Source organism: Rhizophagus irregularis, chromosome 8, assembly GCF_026210795.1.
Source record: "Rhizophagus irregularis chromosome 8, complete sequence".
NCBI classification, from domain to species: domain Eukaryota; kingdom Fungi; phylum Glomeromycota; class Glomeromycetes; order Glomerales; family Glomeraceae; genus Rhizophagus; species Rhizophagus irregularis.
Window position 1 is genome coordinate 4,070,439 of NC_089436.1, and position 25,568 is coordinate 4,096,006.

General features: G+C 28.1%; 3 protein-coding genes across 3 annotated transcripts; 2 read left to right on the forward strand and 1 right to left on the reverse strand.

The window, feature by feature from the left end:
• Window positions 1-307: 307 nt before the first annotated feature.
• On the reverse strand, window positions 308-9,637 carry OCT59_028783 (uncharacterized protein; the record flags this gene model as incomplete). Its single annotated transcript, XM_066147551.1, has 12 exons — window positions 308-720; window positions 799-2,202; window positions 2,281-3,712; window positions 3,786-3,857; window positions 3,935-4,795; window positions 4,879-4,917; window positions 4,994-5,073; window positions 5,170-6,944; window positions 7,018-8,219; window positions 8,307-8,357; window positions 8,428-9,245; window positions 9,319-9,637. The coding sequence occupies 12 exons, from the start codon at window positions 9,635-9,637 to the stop codon at window positions 308-310; spliced, it is 8,466 nt and encodes a 2,821-aa protein (XP_065994250.1).
• Window positions 9,638-15,428: 5,791 nt separating this feature from the next.
• OCT59_028784 (uncharacterized protein) lies at window positions 15,429-17,106 on the forward strand (the record flags this gene model as incomplete). The annotated part of the gene is made up of 2 exons (XM_066147552.1): window positions 15,429-16,997; window positions 17,074-17,106. 2 exons carry the CDS (start codon window positions 15,429-15,431, stop codon window positions 17,104-17,106), a joined length of 1,602 nt encoding a protein of 533 aa, XP_065994251.1.
• Window positions 17,107-24,137: 7,031 nt separating this feature from the next.
• Window positions 24,138-24,377, forward strand: OCT59_028785 (uncharacterized protein; the record flags this gene model as incomplete). The annotated part of the gene is made up of 1 exon (XM_066147554.1): window positions 24,138-24,377. The coding sequence occupies one exon, from the start codon at window positions 24,138-24,140 to the stop codon at window positions 24,375-24,377; it is 240 nt and encodes a 79-aa protein (XP_065994252.1).
• Window positions 24,378-25,568: the final 1,191 nt, after the last annotated feature.

The window sequence follows — 25,568 nt, forward strand, 5'->3', positions numbered from 1 at the left end:
TTTATTTTATTCTTAAATGCAAATACGACTAATTTATTAAATAAAGAAAAGTGTAATAATTAAAAAAAATAATAAATTTAATATATCTTTATTAATTTTTACGGTTTGCAAATAAAATAAATAAACAAATCAAAAAAAAAATTTAGTAAATAAATAAATGTTCATACGCTTTGTTCAATTTATAAATATCTGGTATGAATATTAAAATTTAACTTTTCACCGATGCATAAGCTATTTAAATATTTAGTTATCTGATGATAAGAAATATAACATATGTGAAATTTTTGATGTTTCTTTTGCATCCACGTTAGATTCTAACGATAAGTTCTCTATTTGATTCAATATATTGTTCACAGAAATCTTTTAATCGTTTTGCATCAGAATCTTTTGCTCGGTTTAAAATGTCACACACATTAGTAACACCAATAAGGGAACTATTTATAATTATATCTTCTACTTCATCCTTGAGTTCAACACCATAATAATCCGTTGCCTTTAACAAATCAACCAAAAATGTTAAGTAATAAGTTTCATAACTTTGTCCTGCTGGAATATTGTGTAAGACAGATTTTATTGCTTCTTCAAACGATTTTCCATATAACCATCGGAGCAATACCCGAAAAATTTCTGGGCGAGTATCTCTTATTATAATCTCAGATTTGTCCATTGTTGATTCACTTAAGCCGCTGTAAAACATTCTATCGAAATACGTTGAAGCAGCTATATAATAAAAGTAAATAGATTAAAAAATATTGATAATTAAATACTTTGAACAAAAGTAAAGGCATCATAAAATACCTGAAAGTACATATTTGTTAGCTCCGATTTTTTCTTTACCAATAATGAAAATAACATCATGATATTTATTATTCTGTATTTCAAGTTTATTTTGCAAAGAAATGAACAATTTATCTTTTTGATCGAAAATTGGATTTGGTGATGGTGGTCTTGGTGGTGCTATTTCCGAAGCTCCAGCTAACATTAGTAATTCCTTATATTCTTTTAAGTTATCTTTGACTTTATACATTCCTTCTTTAAGATCTTCTTGTATACCAAATATAAGTTCCCTTCCTGCGACCCAATTTTGTTCATCAAATGGATCGTCTCCATTCAGAAATATTCTCTTTTCAGGTTGATCAATTTTACATCTAATTAACAACTCATAGTCCTTATGTTCAGAAATTTTATTCATTACTTGGTAGATTTCGTTAATTACACCTTTAAGCTCTTTCTTACAATTTCTATTCCAAGATTTTCCTTTTGCCATTTTTTCAATAACAAACCAATGTTCAATAATATTGTCTGCGGATGGATAATCAATTCCTGGATAATGTTCATTGAACGATGAGGTTGGCTCAACATTTTCATCGAATAAAGGACACTGAGTCCAACATATGTTCATATATTTGCGAGAACAAAGATTTTCAAAAGATTCAAATAATGAAACCTCCTTCAGTTTCTTGTAAAATTGGTTTCGAATATTCCTTTCTGTTGGAACAAATTTGATCCTCATAATTTTGTTCAATTGTTTATTATTAAATCTTAAAGCATTTATATTTTCGTATAAATATCGCACCAAGTTTTTTGCTCGTTCTTTAACTACACTTGGATTTATTCCTTGTTTAATCTGTAGTTCAATTTCTTTTGCACATTCAACAAATATACTACAATTCACTTGGTGTTTAAGACCAATTCTTCTAAGAGAGTTTAAACATTGATTGTTGTTTTGTAATTCTGGCGGTAAAATATTGTCAGTGTCCGCAAAAATACTGCGGAACAATGTATTGTTCATGTCGTATAAAGCATCGGCACTTACAAATTCAGTAAGTGATTTGTTAGGTATCACTCCTCGATGTCTGAAATATTCCTCAATTTCTTGATTGTTTAACAATAAAACGGCCTGCAAGAAAGGAATATATTCTCGGGGAGGAGTCTTAAATTTGGTAAAACTTGGTATTATATGATCTTTAACGTAATCTAATTCACTTATAAAGGTAGCACCTAATTTAGTAAGTGTGGTGAAGTCAGATTTACTGTTGCACTTGTATATAGTAGTATTTTTATGAAATGAGAAAAATGGAAGTTCGTATGGAAGAAGGATTCCAGATCTTGCATCAATGAGATTATCTTCGCAAGAATGTATTGGCCATATAGGTAAAGAAACAAGAATATTCGCAAAATCTTCTTGATGTTGCACATGCTCTGTTAAAAATAAAAAAGGTTATAAAAATGCGGAATATTATCGTTTATATCTAAATAAACAATATTCATTTAGTTTACCTATTAACGTATCAATTTCTTCATTAATAAATGTCCTGAGCTTTGCGTAGTCTGAAAGTGATAAATTACTATCCTCAAACAATTGCTCCAAATCCTCCATATTTGTATATGATAAAGCCTTCTCCAAAGAATTAAGAATACTTATAGGCGTGCATTGCACAACACATCTTTTGAGATCTTCGTGAGCATTATCGGGAAATGACATGTCAGTAAAACGTATTTTTAATTTTACTAATATCGAAAATAATCTATGTTGTCCATTTTTAGGTGCGTATAAAAGTGGAGTTGTTATATCAGGTTTTATAAGCATGTTAGAAGGCTTATTCACCGGTAACAGTGGAAATTCTGAAAGTTTCGAATATTCTATATTTTCTTCAGATTTAAATATCATTGACCAAATTTTTTGAAGCCAATTATTATTTATACGTTTTCCATTTGGATCCCATGGAAGACTTATATCTACACTTGGTAATTCGCCTTTTAAAAGATCAAAAATTGCTGAAGCGTCAAATTTTTGTATATTTGTAACTTTGGAAAATTCATCACTGGAAAAGATTTCTAACAGATCTTTCGGTAAATTAATGGAGATAAGTCTAGATCGACCATTCGGAAACAAATCCAAATGTTTTTGTTTACCGATATAGTAAACTTTTTGACCACCAAATTTTCCAACAGAACCATCGCTCAATGGAACCAATGGCAATCTAGTTAGATGCTTAAAAGAATCCTTGTCTTGAAATATAAAGGTAAGCAATTGGAATAATGAATCCTGTGTGTCATCGTTACGGATAATATTATTATTCTTAAATGGTCTCATTAGTTGTAATTCTTTGCATACTAATTTTCCGCTGATAGGTGTATATGGAAAATTTATAGGTTTTTTAGATTTAACAATCTCATCTAATTGTCCCATTTTGTCTTTATCAAGTTTTACAACTTGAATTGGACCTTCCAAGTTAATCAATATATTTGCAATGTTTGTTTTCTCTTCCTCGAGAATTTTAGCCTCTTTCAATGAAATAAAGCGTCCACCTTTAGCTTCAGTCCAAAAAACTTTTTGTTCATTGACGCCTAACTTCCTAATAACATTTAAAGCGTAAATTTTATACATATCCATAATTAAATATTTATCGATGGGCCAAAAATTTTTTGTGGTATGAGGAATGAAATTAGTGCTTTCTTTTAAGTGCCTAGCTTCCTCAAGCTCTACGATATATTCAAATAGTTTAATGTGCAAGTCAGGTAAAACCTCAAGCAGAATATATCTATTCCATTTTGCATCATCACAATCGGATTTCAAAAAATCATTTTCAGACTGTAATCTTGAACTAGATAAAGAAAAGTTTCCGTTCAAATGAACTCCCAAATTGCTAATCATTGATAGAGATAAATAAGAAAATATTTCACCCCTGAGTAATGGAGGATTCGGAAACTGTAATATACAATAAATTAATTAATGATTTAATTAATACTAGATAGTGATTTCAATAGAAATAATTAACTACCGATTCAGCTTTTAATTCATCCAATGATTTTTCATCTGATCGTGCAAGCAAAGAAGCAACTCCTCCTCTTGGCTTTGTTTTAACAAATGATTATTAGTTATTAAATTAAATACTATTAAATTATGAGAAAATTAAATCAACTAATTTACCTTGATTCGTTCTTTTTGCGAAAATTCCTTTAGTTCTTTAAATTCTGATTTGATTTTATTATGTCCTCCTGTGCATATAGCCCATATCTCTGAAACTTTTTGTGGGCACTGGATTATTTCAATATCTAATTGATAAATTTGAGCATCATCAACATTATCAATAACTTTCTGACGTGAATTACGACAACTGTCGATATTATTAATTTTTGCTTGCCATATTAGATTAGGACCTTGTTCCTTCATGTCGTACAAACTACATGATTCAATATTTCTTAAAAAGAGCATTTCTTTATTACTCTCTACATTATAAAACAGTCTAAGGATTTCATTAATTTCAAGTACTTGACTAGAAATTTTACTTCTTTTAGTCCTAAGTGGAAGCCTAAATAAAGTTCCCTTGAATTTTTTTGTAAAATCACAGCCTTCTATAGCCTCATAAGGGTAACACTGATCCGGAAAACGTTTTTTAAATTCTTTTTCAATAAAATTCATTCGAATGCCTTTTAATTTTTTAGGGGGATATCCTGTCGCCGGAAGAAATTTTGCGTGTGGGTCTATAAATGCGATAGTTTCTCCGCTCACAAAGCTTGGTAAATCTGTAATATGAAAAGCACAATTGAATCCTAATCCAAATTTTCCAATTCTAGTATCATTCTCATTTTCATCACGAGATTTTCCTCCAATTCCGAGATTGATCAATGCTTGAAAGTCTTTCTCTGAAAACTCTGCATCATTGTATATCCATATTGCAGGACCTTGTAATTCTTTCATTTCTTCTGTTAATAAAGATTCTTTGCGATTAGTATATTTTCTTCGATCTACTATTACTGAAAATCGCGTGGCTTTTGCATCATCTGCATTCTATATTTGAAGAAAACATAAATATATTTGTTATTCAGCATTATTTTTTGGAATGCTTGCAGTATAACATTATTATTACTTACTTGCAGAAACTCTCTAATTATTTGATTTGGTAAATATTCCTAATTTTGTAGAATGTTTCAAAATTTTAATGCATGTTACAATAAAATAGCTAATGATAAAATTATGAAAAATTACTTTGATAATATTTTTAATTCTTGTCGTTAGTGATTCGTTCTGTTCATATCGATATGGTTCCCAGGAACTATCTCCAGTATCTAAATGTGGATTTAGATTTCTGATGTTAATATTTTATGATGAATAATTGAATAATAAATATAATAAATAAGACATCATTAATTTATCATAATTACCACATATTTTTCCTGTTAAAGTCTGCATATTCAATTTTTTGGCAATATACTGTGATACAAGGGGATGAGCAATCATATACTTGCTTTTCTCTTCGTTATCAAGTCTGTTACCCATGTCATCATAATGAATGTTTCGTAGATCCACAAGTATATTTTCAGTACTTGGAATTAATAACTCATTAAACCTTTCCGGATCGTTTTCTTCCGCCGTGATTCTCATTTGTAATGTTACAATATGATCAAGAACCTGTACGATATTATTTATTTCTTCTATTGATAAATTTTTATTTTCATTCCGTTCAGCCGTATTTCTAATAGCTAAAATTAAATCTTTAATCCCAATCTCATCTCGAATTCCCATAGATTTAAATAAATTTATAAATTCATTATATTCTTTAGGAAGTTTAGTAACTAAGGAGTAGCTCCCCGTAAGTTTATCAGGAAGATCAATAACGACTTCATCAGTTGAACGAAATGTATCTCCACACAAAATCCACGATTTATTTTTCAAATGATTTTTCATATAATTGAATATGGACATGTTATGTTGAAGCGCTAAATTCATATAATTATAAATTGAATTACAGATTAATTCCAATTCCTTTGGTGATTGCCCTCTAGTTACACTTTCACAACAAAATGTTAATTGTTTTAGAACCATATCAACATTAGGATAAATATTCCAATTTAAAAGTTTCAAAAAGTTTACATTCTTAATATTATATTCCAGAATTGGTGCTACAAAACAAACTAGATATTTGTATTTTTGATAATAACAATCCTGAGGTTTCGAAAAGGATTTCTTTCCAGATTCATTCGTGGTCGGGATCCACTCATTTCCTAAAATAGCATTCGAGAATATGGTGCTATCAGTATTTGTTAACTGATCCCAATTTTCATCAATATATTTGAAAAGTTTTTTTGCATTGATATGAATGAAATCTTGAATGTTAGAAGATTGTTTTCTCTTCATAATAGTATTTATTCGAAAAATAATATCATCTGTAGTAAGAGATGTTTTAATTCCTAATTTTTTCAAATTCTCAAGGAACTTATTATCAAAAAATGATCGTGATATTCCATATTTGCCAGCGGGAAAGACTCGTTCATCTTCAAAAAATAGATCATTAACTTTCTTTTTTTCAGGGTCAAACAACTCTATTGGTTTAACCAATGTTGGTTTATAGGGTGTTTTTTGTTGTTTCGACTCCTCAAGTGTACCAGCAGGTACAAAGGACTTACTCCCGAGATCATTCTTCAATCTTTCGTCAAGTATATCTGGAAATCGATTAAAAAGTTTGTCAACCACTATATCTATGTCTTTTGGTGATTGCATTTCAAGAAATGGGATTACACAATTTCGCCAATAATTATTTACATCTAATCGAGGAATTTTAATAATATCTTCCAATATATAACACAAATATTTTGAACTAGTGTCAAGAAATCCTCCCATTTGACTTGGATAGATAATTTTCCCATATGAGTTCACTTCTTCAAAGGGCAAAAGATACCATTTTCTATCTTTAGACATTAATGAGATTGGCGAATTACAACCAATTTCAGTAAAAATTGGAAATCTTTTGATAACTTCAGTAAGTTTAGACTCTACTTGATACTGATACTGTTGCAAAAAAAGAGATAAATATTTAATGAACATTGATATCTCATTATTTTGTAACTGGCAATCTAAATTACTTGGATATGAAGGATTAGCTTGGAACGAAGTCAAGACCGATATAATGTCATCAAGCTTGATAATATACGGATTTATCCTAACGAAAGTAAAGAGATACTATTTAGTTAATTTAAAATATTATAATATTATAATAAAAGCGAAATACTCACTTATCCCATTCAATGTCAAATCCATTGTCAACAAAAACAGCACCAAACTTTTCAAATATTGAAATATAATTATCAAATGAATATTTGCTTGCTTTACTTGAAAAAATTTTTGTAGGAGTTTTTAACTTTCTAAGAGTTGAACGATTTGTTGGTATTAGATGAATATCTTCAAATTTTTTCAAATCCCAATTCCGATACATTAGGATATCCCATAATTGATAAATCCACTCTCGATTATTATTATTTATTTGTATCTCTTCGTAATTTTTATTTCTTTCATAATCCAACGAATATTTAATCATATCGGCAACGGCGGATTCGTCCAAAATTTTGATGTTTAAATTCCATCCAGCTTTTGCATTTTTATACAAACGTTTATACAAATCAGAATCGATTGATTTGTCAATAAACTTATGCAATTGGTTTGTAAATATGAGACGTTCATCATTATTTCTATTATTTCTACAACTTTTATTATTATTATAATCATTTAGATCTGGATCAAGATATACGTTTGAATTTCTTGATCGTGTCAAAGTACCAAGAGTACCATTCGCGAGCGGAATCATTTTGAAGCCTTCTAATGAACTAAACTTTTTATCTTGTAATATGTATTTAAATAATTTTAAGACATCGTTTCTCTCTATTACGTCATGTTCCCATTTAGTATGATTGGATTTTAAATAAGTACGAATAATTTCGGGAGATAAAAGCTTGAGAAAATCTTTGTGTCTAGAATTTTTCAAGGTTCCAGTAATGGAGCGTGAATTTAATATAATAGGAAATCCAATATTTTCAATTGTATCATATAGATCATAATCATAAATAGGCCATTTTTCATCTTCCAAATAGCCATTGTATATCGAAAGCCAATAAAATTCAGATTCCTGAAATGAGGATGTATAATGTAGGGATATATCTACTGTTCCAATGGTATTTGATGTAGAAGGTCCTTTGAACACATGATCCTTAATATCAAGATTTGTTATAACGTTTTGCAATAGATCCTTGCAAAAAATATTACTAAGTACACTTTTTTTGTCGCTATTAACTATCGGCCAGAATTTATTCACATCATTTGGTTGAATATTAGGGACATTGGACGGTAATTCGCGAAGAAATTTCGCCCAAGCTTTGGGTAAAACTTTTTCAAATAAATAATGATTCCATTTAACCTTCAGACGTGCCGATGCATCAACTGCCTAAAATTTCAATGATCAATTATTTAAAAATATATGGGCATGTATGTAATAAGAAAAAGTAATTTGTAAAAATTTTTGAGTATTTACCAAGTCTTCATTATCCGCAGCAGACCATAGAGTACGCCGATTAGTACTAACCTATTAAGCAAATAAAAAAAGATGGTTTAATATAAACATTACAATTAACGTTAAATTGCTTGATTCCTACCGCAAAATATCCATGCACGGAAACTTGAAAGGGCATATTAACTGGAAGAGGTAAAAAGCAAAATAATTTTCCAGTAACATCTAAATCACCAAGAGGTAAAGCTAAACCAACATTTGGTATAAATTTATAGTCCCCAATATTTCTCTTGAATTTTTTCTGAAAATATGCTTCGGCTTCGAGTAAACTATCAAGATAATTTAAAACTAACCAATAATTAGTTTCTTTATGATGTCTTTTCTTTTTTCTAGAGAACGATGCGACATAAGATGATGTATCTAACTGATAATTGCTGTTTAGATTCTTAGAATTCAGTAAATTCATCAAAGGTACAATACTTTCGGATATCAAGCGGCGTTGGTGTTGTACTTCATCAGCATTCTCTAATTGAATTGTGTAAAGTAATTCGAGATTATTAGCGCCCTCTTTCAGCTCATAGAAACGAATACGTTCAATATATTTTAAGAATAATAAGCAATTGATGCTTTCATTCTCGTAAAACTTGTGAAACATGTCCAAGATTTCTTGTGGCTTATAAATTTTTTTAGAAATATCCGATTCATCATTATCACGAAGAGGATAACGAAAGATAGTGCCATTAAATGGGGTTTTAAATGGATTAGAACTAGACTCTTCCGACGGGATTATGAAAGGAGCAAATTGACCAGGATATCTTTTGGCCAAGTTATCTGCAACAAAGTTGAATTTTTTTCCACCTTTATAATACCATTCATGTGGATCAAGAATAACGTACTTATCACCAGTAATGAACGAAGGAGAATCAGTGATATGATAAATTGAATTAAAGCCGACACCCATCACTAAAGATAATAATATATAAAGTTATTAGCATGATATCATTGATGCACAAGATTATAAAAACTTTTTTTTTACCTCCAATTTTATCAAATTGATCATGTTTTTCACTGTCAGAAAGTTTTAACAAGGAATCAAAATCTCTTTCCTCAAAAATTTCACTATTTATTGCTAAAAGCGCAGGACCTTGAAATCTTTGCAATTCTGATTTAAATAATTTATTGGAAGAATACGTATTATGATCCAAAATAAAAATTTGTTCGGTGCTTTTAGCATCATCGGAATTTTGAAGAATTTCACGAAGTACTTGTGAACCATCTGGATATTCTTCAAGAATTCTACGTAAACGACGAGTATAAGGTTCACTTGGTCTAAAATCGGCTCCTTCTGGTTCCATTTTTTTTTGAATTAACAAGTATTTTTGAATTTAATTTGCGTTTAAGTAATAATAAATATTTTATATATTAAATATATTATGTTATAAAAATTCCAGAAAGTTTTCCGATAATGAAATAATAAAGGATGATTTATGAAGTTTCAAAAAATTTTAATTTATCAAAACTTCTGGAATTTTGATCTTTTTAAACGATGTAATATGCTATTTATAATGTTTTTAAAAAATCCGGTGTACAAAAATAGTTTGTGATAAGATAGAACATTTGGAATTCTTTTTTTTTTTTTTTACTTATTAAAGCTAATAAGGCGCTTTATTTTTGAACAATAACACTTTGTATTCGAATCGCCACATTCATTTTTTTTCTTAATAAAGTTTATAGGCACTTTGTTTTGAACGTTACAGTCTTATCAAAATGAAAGTCATTGTATCCAAGAAAGGCTAGTCATAAGATAACGGGGAGTAATACTCCGTAAATAGCGACGATCATGACTTTATAAGTGGAACCCGTGAAATAGAGCATCTTTTGTAACTATTATGAACTGATACAAATTAAAAAACTAAGGGGTTTCGTATATCGTTTGAGGACTCTAAATTTAAAATTTAAAGTACAATAGCACAGTGCACAATACATACAGTACACTACCAATTTACGCTAAATAAGGAAATAAAAATAATAATTTACAATCAAATCAGGTTGTGAACTTGCCGGTAGATCAATTTGGGTGTGACAAGTAGTCCTGCGCCAATAGATTTACTCATCCATCCGCTGTATAAATATTTGAATTATGTAACATGAAAACGCGTGAAATGTCTGTACCCGATCTGAATGGTATGAAAATGCCGATCTTTTCTGAATAATCATTTTTTTGATTACTAATGTTATAATTTGGTGTTCAGCTGATTGATAAGTTCTACTAATTCTGGTAATTAATAGTTAACATAATAAGTCTAAGTTGCATCTTCAGTGATGGCTGATTGATTACCAATAAATTAATAGATTTTTTAGGATTAAATAAAATATTTTTTCAATTTTCTTTAAGTATATTTATTTTGCATTTATTTAGGTATCATTAACAATATATACAGATTGCGCTGTATAGTTGTCAGAGTCAGATGACCTCAATTTAGTATATTTATCTTACATGATTGGCTATAGTTAGTTTTAGTGTGTTCTCAAAAAGGAAGAAGCAGGTATACTATAGGGTGCGTTTTTATAAAACATGTTATAAAACATGTATATATATATGTATATGAATATCATATCATGTCATGGCATGGCATGTCATGTCATATCATATCATGTCAATTTCAATTGTTATACGAATAGTGGTTGTTTATATTGGTTTCAAAAAAAAAAATATTGATAATGATGATCTACATCTACGGCATCCGCCTATAAAATCTTTTCTTTATGTCTAAGCCAAAAAGAAAGATAATTTATTTACTGTTATATAAAAATTATTAATTTTTTTTTGTTGATGACTAAAATAAATTCACAACTATGATTATATTAGTTAGCACATTTAAAATTGGCGTCAGGACATAAATTAATTACATGTGATTTAAATGATCAACATTCCGAAGGATGACATCGCTACTTTTGTGCACATATATTTTTTGATGTATAAAAATTCTCATCTCTACCCATTAACCAGAATTGTATTGGTCTCAAAAATTGGCGTCAATGATTAACACTTTAAAGGTTGATTTCAATTTATCATAATTTTCATTTTTAATTATTTATAAAAAGAAGTTATTGCTTGTAATGTATTACTATAATTATTGCTTTTAACGTATTATTTAAAAATTATAATTTTTTATTAGTTATTATTATTAATTTGCTACGGTAATCAAAAATTAAAAAAAAAAACAGGATCACAGAACCTGTCAAGTAGCAAATTTTTTTTATTTGTTGATCTGTTTAAAATATTTTTTTTTTTTAATTTAATATATAAGTATTAATAAAAATGAAAATTTGCACTATATAAATAATAAATAATTTATGTGTAATATTTGAAATTATTTGATCGGCAAATTCATGATTTTTTAGTTGCATTTTACTAACATTAATTGGTGATAGTTATTATCAATTACTCACACTTTTTTACTGATATAAATTAATTAACCATACTAAAATACTAATAGTTAGTTGACTCTTTTTTGTTTAGATTAACCATATAATTTATTTTTTAAATTGAATGACATGCATGTGGCCTATTATTTACAAATCTGCGTCTGAAGTTTTTATAGTTAGAACTATTGATCAATACCGGCAGATCCTATTTTGATTACTAATAACTAGCATTTTGCCAATACTAATTAGTAGTAATTAATTTTTTTTTTTTTGGTAAGAATTTAATTCGCATGTCTTATATATAATAACTTTTTTGTTAAAAAACAATACAAACGAAGATTTACAAAGTAAATATTACCATAAAGAAGAATGTAATACAATTTCCAGAATAGGAATGGGAGGGGAACTCTTCCCGCCGATCATTCGGACCAAAAATTTCAGGACGAAAAAAAGGTGGAAGAGTTCAAAAGTGCTTGTGGAAATTGATTGTTTTACGCATTTCAACATCACCAACTGTTTATTCAGTCCTTTCCGAACATTTTGATATGAAGTTTAGAAGAAGTTTGCTAGAAGGTTACAGATTTTTTCAACTAAAAAATTTATTTCTCGTTGTCAACTTAATGGTAGTGACCCAAAAATGCCAAGGAAGGGCTGGGTGTTGCTCCACATAAAGGTTTGTCAGTGGGCGATAATAGAGGCTTGGAAAAATAAAAAGTTGGCCTTTGGAAGCTTCTTGGATAGCTTGGAAATAGTGGTTTCTTGGGAATTTTTCGTCGCAGAATTTTTTTTTGTCGGCGCAGCAAAAATTTTAGCACGCGGATGAAATCTAAAAGTAGAAGCGGAAGATTCAGTGAGGAACCAATTGGATGGTCAGGAAATGAGGTGATTTACTGCGGGACAAATTGCGGCAACAAATTTATCCGAGGAAGGGATCAGCCATATGGGGATCAGCCATATCCGCAGTAATCACATGAGAGAAGATCTAGTAATAAATGTAGACAAACTTTTGTTTTGTTCAAAGAAATACAATAAGCTAACGTCAGGCAAGTCACTGTGAATGGACAGGGTAGTTATGGAAAATGCGCTTTTTGGGAAGATGTACGCTCCACTGCGGGGCCTAGCCAACTCTTCAGGGGAAAACGCTTTTTTCGGGAAGATGGACGTTTCACTGTGGGGCCTAGCCAACTCTGCGGTGATTGTTTTTTTTTGGAATAGATAGTTGTTAGGAAGATTTTTTAGTTTGGTTTAGAATTAGGGTAGTTTTTGTTGTTTCGTTTTTCTTCTGAGAAGTGTGAAATGCGTAAGGAAGGATTTTTATGATTAATAAAGTATCTATGTGTGGGGAGTTTGAGGGAGTTTTATAGCATTGGCACAAACACTTGGTTAAAAATTTGTTAAACCAGGAGTATAAATAGCTAGTGTTAAATTTCGTGTTTCTTTTTTGTTGTTGGGTTTAGTTTTAGTTTTTCTTCTTGTATGTTTTTTGTTTTGTTTTTGTTTGTAGTAGATAGATACTTTATTAGCAGATGCATGTCGTCTAGAACATGATGCGCTGTTTCAGTGATCATCATGTTTTTAATAAAGTTTAAAAAAAAAAAATAATAATAATAATACAATTTCCATGGGATCATTCTTAATAAATAATTTCGCGTAGTGGGTGATTAACATTCTTTATCTTGGTTCTTTTACATTATATCACTATTATACCGGGGTTTATTACCAACAAACCTTCTAGGCTGAGGACGCCTTGTCACAAGCTTTAATTAATAACTGAATGTACAGTACAGAATATCATTATACATATGATTTGTGTTCATGGATTGACAATGCACATAATTTTTAGCCCAACTGCATTAACTTGTTGCCTTAGTACAAATTTTATTAAATTGTATTACATTACGAAATTTTTTTTCCTCCTAAACATCATTTTAAACAACAATGTCTTCGAAATTTTTGACAGAGTTATCTAGTGATTATGAAAAACTTTTTGAAACAGAATTAGTATACGATGTTATCATTTATGCTGGAGAAGAACCAAACGTTAAAGAAATTCATGCTCATTCTAATATTTTGTGTATCAGGTCTCAATATTTTCGTTCCGCATTTTCTAATGAGTGGGCCGAGAAAAATGATGGGAAATTTATTTTAAAGAAACCAAATATTTCGTCTCACTTATTTAATATCATCCTCAGGTAATTTATAATATTAATAATGAAAATTTTCTTTGACATTTATTTATATTTTATATTTATTTATAAATAATTATCTTTTAACAATAGATTTATTTATTGTGGAAATATTGAATTAAAGAATTTACAAGGTCCTGAAGTATTGAAACTTTTGATAGCTGTGGATGAGCTTAATATCCAACAATTGGTTTCTTATATTCAAGAATATTTGATCGAGCATCAAACTGAATTTTTGAATCAAAATCCAACTGGTATTCTTGAAGTTATTTATCAACATGAAACATTTACAGATTTATGGAATTTTTGTCTTGAAAAAATTTGTGAAGAACCTGAAATTTTATTTAATTCAGATAAATTTATCAATTTAAAGGCTCCTTTGTTGGAATTATTATTAAAACGAGATGACTTAAATATAGATGAAATTATAATTTGGGAAAGTTTATTAAAATGGTGTTTTTCTCAACAAAATATCATTAATGATCCAACAAAATGGAATAAGGAAGATATTACAAAGATCGAAAGGTCAATACATAGATTTATTCCTTTAATTAGATTTTATGATATTGAACCTACAGATTTCTTTTACAAAATTTATTGTTATAAAGAAATTTTGCCTCAGGATTTAATTCATAATCTTTTGGAATTTCATATAGTTCCTAATATGAAACCCAAAACCAATGTAGCACCTTCAAGAAAACTAAACTTGAAATTTAAACTTGATTCAACATTAATTAAATCAAAACACATTCCTTTATTCACTTCATGGATTGATAAAAAGGATTCCTCTTATAATAAAAATAAGATCCCTCATGAATTTAAATTATTATATTGTTCAAGTAGAGATGGATTTAATGGTAAGACTTTTCATAGAAATTGTGACAATAAAGGAGCTACTATTTGGGTAGCAAAAATTCAAGGCTCAATACAATTAATTGGAGGGTATAATCCACTTGATTGGAATGGACATAGCGTTTGGAAAAAAACTGCAGATAGTTTTTTATTTAATTTTACGGATGGAAAAGATATTTCTACAGCAAAATTAGGTTATGTTAATGATACAAATAATGCTATTTACTGCCGTAATTATTGTGGGCCATATACAGGTGATTTATTTTGCCGGAATTCTAATAATTGGACTTGCTATAATAGTAATTATTATCCTAAGATAGGTATTCCAGAACATTTTATAGTAGAAAATTATGAAGTATTCCAAGTGATAAGACAGTAAAATTTTATTAACATAATATAATTAAGGTTGGTCCGCCAAGAGATTTGTGTTACCATAACAAATATAATTTTATATATGTACATCATTTTTAGTGTAATAAACAATTTCCTTTTTCCGAAAAAAATCACCTTTTTTAGAAATTTGTGTGACCTAAATGACCGTTCATTATTATTATATTATATTATATATTCAGTATCTGATTCGAAAACTCTTCCTGCTACAGCGTAAAAACATATAAGTAAAAAATATAGGAAAGAGAAATTCAAAAAATACATTGTATTTTACACTTTATCTACCATTATGTCTACCTCACAGTCAACGGGTATGACACGTATGACTCGTAGTGTGACTCGTAAAGGAACGCTACAACCAGGAGAACAAGTTATTGATATTTCTACAGGGTCAACTTCAACTGCCTTTCAGGATATTGACCCCTTTAAAAAGCCATATAATCCCCCACCGGCTACTAATAAAGATGATGAAGGGTTTAAAACAGTTCAATCAAAAAATAAAAAAGCAAAAAAAGAGGATACTGTGACACAAAAACAAAAAGAAGTTATGAATGAGGTCGTCCAAGCAACATTGGGAAGAAAACAGTCTCAACAGAGCGAAACTGCGGCTGCAAATGAGTCACGTGACAATAATCATCCCATTCAGCCGAATTTAACCAAAAATATCACCCCAATGGATCTTGACCAAAACAATGACGATCATAATGCAGGAGATGAAACCAATGAAATTCCTGATGATGAAGATGATATTATTGATATAGCAATTATGGCTGAAAAGCCACAATTTAAAGTTTATTTTGATTTGGCACAAATTCCTGGAAAAAGCCATATTGGAAAAGTAAACCTCGTGAAAAAACTGCTTGCTCAACATCATATTGCATGTTTTCCAGGTAGAATTGATGCCAAGAATATTGAAATAGATGGAACTATCCAAAAACAGTATTATTATGTTTTTAAATGTGCTAATGAAACAGCATTTGAGAAAATTTTACGTGAACCCATTCCAACTAAAATTAAAATTAAACAACAAGATGGTAAAATTGTGGAACAAGATTTGAATGTTACGTTTAACAAAATAGAAAAAAAAGAAATTCCGGCTGAAACTCAACAGAATATTGATGAACACACGATTTTTGTAAACAAGATTCCTGCAGAATTGATGAATTATCAGATTAAAGGTGTTTTTGGTACATATGGAAATATAGTAAACTTCAAAACTTTTATGAGAGGGCAGTACCAAAATGCTATTATCACATTTGATGACAAATCCGCAGTCCAACCATTTTACTATACTTGGGGCATCTTTATTAACCAACATTTGGTTAGAGTTAGACCCAAAGTTATGTCAGAAGATAAACTACATGAAAGAACAGCATATTACATTAAACTTGCAGGTTTACCACTAAATACATCAGCATTTGATTTAAGAGGATTTATGGAACGGTATAATGTTAAATATCTTGACATTCCAAGAAATTCTCGCTTTAATTATCCATTACGCTATTGTTTTGTTTATTTTCAGAACGAAGAAGATTTTCAAATCGCAACCAAACAAGCATTCTGTTTTAAAGAACACCAATTATATTGGACTGATGTAGATATGAAAACTTGCCACAGGTGTGGCAGTCCTGAACATCTTGCTATGCACTGTGATCATGAAGACAATCGTCCAAGATACAAAAACAGAAAAGAAGTACTTAAAGGTTTTAGACAAGCTAGACAAGAAAGAAATAAAAAATATGGAAGCTATGCACAAGCAGCTCAACAAGGACGTAATAGAAGACAAAGTTTTAATTCACGAAGACCTTGGAATAGAGCGAATCTATCACATGATAATAAATCACATGACCAAAATAATGTATTTTCTATTGACAAACCAAAACACCAGAGGCAAATGTCGATGACTAAGAATACAATTCAGGATTGTAATGTAGCCTTTACCATTACTAAAGCAATGGAAAAATTAGACCAACTTTGTAAAAATTTTACAGTTTTACAAAATGAACAACGTTCAATTAGTAATGAACTTAAAAGTATTAAAGTTAAACAAAATACCAAAGATACAACTAAACCAAATACAACAGTTAATAAAGCAGTGGGATCTAGTACTAAAGGAGTTACCAGAAATAATAACAAACGCATTCTCTTAGAAGAATCTTCAGATGATTCAACTCATGAATTATCAGACCTTGAAGAACGCTTTAAACAATCTGAACAAAAATCTCAAAATATGGCTACTGAACTTACAGATCTCAAAGGTACTATGCAAAAATTATTACAATTATTCCAATCATCAAATGATAATCATAATGTTGAGGGGGACAACACTTATGATGAAGAAATTATTGATATTAGTCAATAATTTCATATATTTTTCATTTTAATTTATGATGAACAATACTAATAATAATACTCAAACACATTCATTTAATAATAATTCAAATTCCCCTCTACACAATAGAAAAAATAATTCATCTTTTAACAAATTACCTGATGTTCTAAAAATAGCCACAATTAATATTAAACACCTAACTACGATTAAAAAAGAAGATATTATAGATTTAATTAAAATTAAAAATATTCAAATTTTAGGGGTTTCAGAAATATGGTTATCACACAAACAGTCAACATTGCAACAATATACCACCTTTTTCAACAATGAATATTACAATCAAAAAGGTAAAGGTGTAGGTTTAATAGTTAAGAAAAATATAGCACAATATATTTACAGAAATGGTAGTTACAATGGACGAATAATTTATGTTTAAACATAATAAAAAATTAAGAATTATTCAATATTATGGTGTAGTTAATGCAAAAGCTTCAACAGAAAAGAAAGAAGAATTAAAAAAGACAATAAATGAACTTTTCAAATTAATAAGAGAAGCATTATCAACTCAACATGAATTAATAGTGATGGGTGATTTTAATCAAAAGTATGAAAAATATAGTGAAAACAAAACAAAATCTACGAGAAACAAATATTGGAATAATATATTTTATGATTTAGAAGAAAAATTTAACCTATACGATCCACATAGAATAATGTATGATATAACACCATCCAATCCAATATATACTTGGACTAATGGTGTTAATTATAGTCGTATTGATTATATTTGGATTACAGAAAATCTTATGATGAATTATGAAGATACTATGTTTACTGATATCAGTCAAGACTTTCGTACAGATCATAAAATGCTTTCATTTTCTTTATGGACGGAAGAATTATGCAGTACTCATTTGGTTTTCAATCATAAACAAGAAAAAATTAAAAAGATAATTTATAAATATGATGAAATGAATAATGAAAAATGGGAAGAATATCAAAACATACAAAAAGATTATCTATCAAATACAATAAATGAACAATTCAATTTTGATGATATTGAAAAACATTGGGATGTTATTAAAAAGGGTATTTATAAAAGTAATGAAATTATAAAAAAGGAAAAGAAAAAAATTAATATAAAAAATAGAAACCCTAACCAACAAACAGAATCATATCAAGGACATCAATTCTTGATTAATTTAAGAAGACAAATAAAAAAGAAACATGGACGAAAATATTTAAAAGACCATTGGAATACAATAGGAGGTCAACTTAACAAATATAGTTCTAATAAAATAGAGTTCATGTGGGAACCACCAAATGATCAAAATTATCAACGTTTATTAGATAAGATAGAAATTTTATATAATATATATACAGATAGTTACAAAAAAGAATTAGAAATTTTAAAAGAAAATAAAATTGAAGATGCAATTAATAAACGTTGTGCAGATTTATACAATAATCAAAAAAGAATGATAGATAATATAATTGATCGTGAAGTTAAAACAATAATTTTAGATAGAGTTTTGATTGAAAAACCAGGAGAACAAATTAATCTTATTACCGATCCAAAAGAAATAAAAAAAGAAGTTAATTTACATTTTCAAAAAGTTGCTGGAACAACTAATAGACCTAAAGAAATACCAGAACAATGGCATAATCAATATGCTCCTTTAAATCATGTGGATAATAATATATATAAACATTTAATGGATGATATAACTGAAGATGAATGGAATAATCATATTCAAACCTTACCCAATGGTAAGGCATGTGGTCCAACTTCAATCTCTTATGAAATGTTAAAACACTCATCATTAGAAATGAAAAAAGAATTACTTTCTTTAACAAACAATATTTTAAAACAAGGAAAACTACCATCTGATTATAAATTAGCAAACATTTATCCTATATCAAAACCTAAGCCCTGGGGTTGTAAACTCATTAACACCCATCCAATAACCTTGTTAGAAACTTCCAGGAAGCTCATGGTATCCATTTTGAATGAAAGACTCGCCAATATATTAAAAGAAAATAATGTATTAAAAGGAAATCAATTTGCAGGCTTACCAGGAAATTCAACCTTTGAGCCTATACGTATCATTAATGAACTTATACAAGATGCCAATGAAAATAATAAAGATCTCTGGTTTCTTGCTCTTGATATGAGTAAAGCATACGATAGAGTGAATATTTGTATGCTTGAGAAAGCTTTACAAAGAATCAAAGTACCACACAACTTTATCCATATAATAAAAGAATTATTCTTGGGATGTAAAAACCAAGTATTTACTGCAGCAGGAATGACAGATCCATATGATGTTCAAGTAGGAATAGTACAAGGTGAGATAATTTCTCCCCTACTTTGGTGTATTTACTATGATCCTCTCCTCTGTGAAATTAAAGAAAGAAACTTGGGATATAAATTGAAAACAAAACAAATACTTAATATTTATGAAAGAGAAGAAAAAGAAATCATAATTAGATTTCCAGGAATGGCATATATGGACGATACAAATTTTGTGACAAATGATCAGAAACAATTAGAAGAAATCTTAAATATTGCAGGTGAATTCTATGATTTGAATGATATACAAATAAATAAGGAAAAGTCAGAATTGTTATTAAAAAGTTTAAATCATGATTATGGAAAACAAATTAATACACATTTTGGCTGTCAAGATATTAAGATACATCCAACTTCTAAACAAGATTCAATTCGTATTTTGGGGGTCTGGTTTAATGCTTTTAATAAAAGATCATTTGTTTTGAACCAAGTTAAAACTGAAATTCGTAATGTTTGTAATGTCATGGCAAAAAAAAGAATAACAGATAAGCACATCAAATATATATTCAATCATGTCATTATACCAAGAATAGAATATAGATCACAAGTTACAATTTTTACGGATAAAGAAACAAACCAAATGATGGTACCAATAAGGAGATTATTTAAAAATAAATTGAAGTTTTCTAAATCTGCTCCAAATACTATTCTAGAAAGCAACTTAATAATATATAACTTACGCTCTATTCATGATAATCAAGTTCAAGCAAAAATTACCAATTTTTTTATACAAATTAATGATATAGGAATACTTGGTGAAATTATGAACTTACGTTTAATAGATTTACAAAATCAACTTTGGAGTCATGAGAATCCTGTTATACATATCCCCTTTAAATTAGAAAAAAATATTAAAAAATTAAAAAAATTAAAAAATAATTTTATATTGAATAATCTTTTATTAATGGAAAAAAATAATATTTCAATTAAGAAAGATAATATTCAAATAGAAAAAAATAAAAAAATAATAGAAGGAAAAACTATTGCAGAAATTGTAGGAGAAACTATATTTTTTAAACATAGAAAATTTTTACGTTCATTAAATTTATTATATATAGATCAAGTTCTTGATATGGATGGAAAAACATTATTAACCTGGTGCTAACTTTATTCAAGAAAATTTATACAAAACACAGTATCAGGAAATCAACATATCCAACCAGCAATTTATAATATAATTAAAGAAATTATATGTGAAGAAAATTCTCTTTCTTTAAAATCACAATTTATTCAACAACCTGTTACATCACATCTTAAAGGATTTAATTTAATGCCAATTATTTTTACAAATATTGAACAATATCAAATAGTGATGTATAAAGAAGGTTCTTCATTAGCCTTTGGAAGATTTTTAAATATTAATGAAGTTAATCAACAGATAAAAATACAACATTTAGTTAGAAAATCAGACGTTAATGAAAAAAATTTAATATTAGAGTTTTGTAAAGGTTGTAATAGAGGAATATTTTCATCATCATTGTCGAAACCCATATGTTATTTATCTATTTCTTCACATAATGTATTTTTTATTCGACATAATTCTTTAAAGAGAAATTCATTTAAAGAAGGTTTTAAATTATTGGGAAATCAATTTCAAGAACTTAACAAAGTATTAGAATTACATTTACATTTCCAACTCCATCCACATTTATATATACCTCCTGATATTCGTCATCATGAATATATGTGTTTATATAAATTTAATATTATAGATAATTATATTGATTTATCAATTGACAAACCTCACTTATATTATATCAAACAAAAATTAGAAACTTATGTTGAACGAGAATTCCATTGTTATACAGATGGTTCAGTTAAAGATTTAGGTAAACCTTCTGTAAGTTTAGTTTATGGAACAACATTTTACACACCACAAAAACAATTTATAGATCAATTTTATTCAAGTGGAGAAAATAATATTTCGGTAGTAAAGTCTGAATTATTACCACTTTTAATCAGCCTAATAGTAATGCCGAAACAATTAACAGTTCATATTTTTACAGATAATGATCAAAATTTTTCAACATTCCATAAATTACAGTCAAAAAATTTTAAAATAACACCAAGACAATATTTTAAAATGATAAATAATGGAATCCTTTGGCAAATAATAATGGAAATAATAGAAATTTTATCTTTAAATATAACCTTATTTAAAGTACAAGCACATGCCGAAGATATATATAATAATTTTGTTGATCAACAGGTAGCACGTATTCATGATGAGGTAGATCTACATAGTATTAACATAAGAAACCAACCACTTCAGCTAATACGATATATCCCTAGTTGGAATAATGTTATCAGTCAGCGGTCATTTCAGATCACTTGCTGATCATTAATTAAAATAATTTTGTGTAACCATAATTGAATATTCCATCATGTAGCTAAAAAAAGAAATTCTTAATACAACGCTTATACAAATTAAGTAAATTAATAGTTCGTCATGTGTATTATAAATTTTCATCATCATTTCCTCTTTAGTAATAATAATTTTTTTTTTTGCATATACAAGAAAGTTCGTCTCAAAAATGAAGTTTTCCTTCAGATGCAACTTAAAAGTAGATGTAAAATACAGTTTAAACGATAAAAATATATGTAATTTTACGAGAAGAAAAAGATTTACTAAGTTGAAAAAGGTAGTTATTTAGGTAGTTTTTGTGTAAACCGCAAAAGTTAATTTTTATAATAAAAAAAAATTTTTTTGATTTCAATAAAACTTTTAGCAAAAGCTTTTTTTAACCATTAATTAATTTATTTCTAGCCATAATTTGGCGAAACAAACAACTTTTGTTAAGCTTAGAAGGGTGATTATTATACCAGATTTTTTGTTATTTATAAATTTTGTTAAAATTTTTTAATTAAGACGCTAATAAGAATTTTTTTTTTTATTAGAATAATATTATTAGGTCTATTTGGGTATCATAAATAATTTTAAATCGCAAAACTAGTTAAAATATAATGTTTTTTTGTTTATCTATATTAGACCTTTAATGCTTAAATATTGGTATTGTAGTAATCATGTAAATTTTTGTAATTTATTAAAAAAAAACTTTAAAATTTTTAAATTTTAGTTCATTTAACAAGAAAATAAAGCAAAAATTATTTATTTATAGAAAAATTCAAGTTGGATATTAGGTTTGCTTACCTTGTTAAACCATAAATACAAATAGTATAATATGAATAAGTAAAATGTTTTTTTTATATCTAAAGTAACGTTAAAATAAAAGATATTTATAATATATTTAAAAAAAATAAGCAAAAGAAAAAAGTTAAAAAAGTTTTCTTAATACTTTATTAGATTGCTATATTAAAATAACCATATAATTGACAACCTTCACTGACCAGATGCAACTGAATAAAGTGAAGTTTTTGACTTTTAAAAGGTTTAAAAATATTTTTCAAACCTTGAACGAACATGTTTACTATTGTTGGAAAAAGTGTTACATTGCATAAATATGGTGTTACCTTTGATCTGAAAATTCCGATTTTAACAAAATTTAGGCCGGCATTATGAATCTGGCCGGAATTAAGAAAAGTTTGGCCAGAATTATAATTTAAAAATTAATGAATTTTAACTAATCAAATTAATTTAGCCGAATTTAAATATTAAATAAATATTATATACCTAAAGACTGTATCATATTAAGAATTTTTATTATAATATCATAGTACAAAAAATCTCACCACTAATTTTGCTGAAATGACCAGTGACTGTTATTATTGAAAAACCATTAAGAAAATTTTTAAGATTAACAACAAATGTCACCAATTTAGAAAAATTCCTAAATCTTAATAGGAATGCGAAATACCGACAACTGGATATAGATATTAAAAATACTTTTTCTCTTTTAAAAGGAGAAGAAGGATCTTTATATACTACATTTGCTGAAAATAAAATAAGACGAAGGAAAATACAGTTAATGATAGAAGAACTTCCCTGTATTCACCAAATCCTAAAAAGTCTGAACAGCCTTTATAAGGATAGATTATGTCCAATATGTGAGAATGAGGAAGAAGACTTTAATCATATATGGTTGTGTGTAGACCGATCATTAGATATGTTAACTTTAATATCGTCAACTAAAACAGCATTGAAAGAATCTATATTATCTCATATAGATAACAATGAAACGCATATAGATAATCAAGAAATTAATGATCTGGATATATGGGATATAAATATAGATAATAACAAATTTACATTTATAGACTTAATAAAAGGCTTTATCCCAAAAAATTTGTCACATTTTATAGATCGTTTCAGCAAACAAAAGAAATTAACATCAAAAATTTTATACTAATTTAGAATGAAAATGGGTCATCATATTTTCCATGAATATTGGTTGAAACGTTGTCAAGAAATGGAGAAAAAAGACAAAGATTTAGGAATCAATAAAAATCTAAAGAAAAGGCATTATGGTGTTGATTGTTTATATAGATTAAGACAACAGTCAACAATTAATAAATATGAAGATTTAATAGGAATTAGGAACAATATACATTATGGTAGTGATATATTAGGATACTACGATAGTTGTACTCCTTAAAATAGTATTGTTACAGAATTTATTGTATTTTATTAATTTATTTTATTTGGTGCCTTTCAATTACAGTACTATTTAAGGTGGGTCTGGCCTTTTTTCTGCGAGAAAACTGGATGGATTTGAGGGTGTAGCTAGTGATTCAACTCACGTTTGCTTATCCTGATTGCATGCCCTTTGTCGTAGATCTTAGTGTAGCTAATTTCTATTAATTTTGTAGTATTGTAATTTTTATTTTTATTTGTATTTTATATCTTATTTAATAAAGTTAACGTTGTGTACATCTTAAAAAAAAAAAAAAAAAATATTCAGTATCTGATTCAGATTCAGACTCTGATTCAGATACTGATTCTGAAGAGGCCTGTAATTTTTTTTACGAATTAAAGTTATTTTATAGAAAAAAAAAAAATTTGTAGATCACCCAGTGACTAATGGGAAATGCGGCTGATTTGGAAAAATTTGTAGATCAGCATATTTACCGATGGTAGAGCTGTGACCCGTTACCCATTTACTCGGATACGGTATACCCAGATAATTGTGAATATCCGGGTCATAAAATTGCAAATGGCTAAAAATGGGTAATACCCGTTTTGTATCCATTTTATATTTAGAAGAGTTGATCCGGATATGATCCGGGTAATTTATATTTGATTGATAAATAAAAAAATTGAATTATTCTATTATTAAATACAGTAAATGAAATGTGCGATTCTGTACGATCTTATCATTCTTATGATCTTCATAGTGTAACTGTGTAACAAATAAATGAAATAATATTTAAATCATTCGATCACCACCTTTTTTTTTTAAAAAAAAAATTTATTTGTATTGATTATGGCTTGTAATAATAAAAAATGGAAAGAAATTATTAATAATGAATATGAATTTAACGATAATGCAGAAGAAAGCAGTGCAGCTGCTGCACAAAGACAAAACACTGATCAATCACCTGCCAAAAAGGCTAAAATTAAGCAAAATACTAAATCACGAACCAGTTGGGTTTGGAATTATTTTGAAATTAACAATGATAATGCAGAAAGTATATTTGCTCAATGTAAAGTTATTGAAGATGGTGAAATGGAATGTAGAGTAAAAATTCTTCATACTGGATCAACTGGTAATTTGATTAAACATCTAGCCTAGGAATGGCAATGGTTACGGTCATAACCGGTCATGACCGGTTAATAACTGTGACCG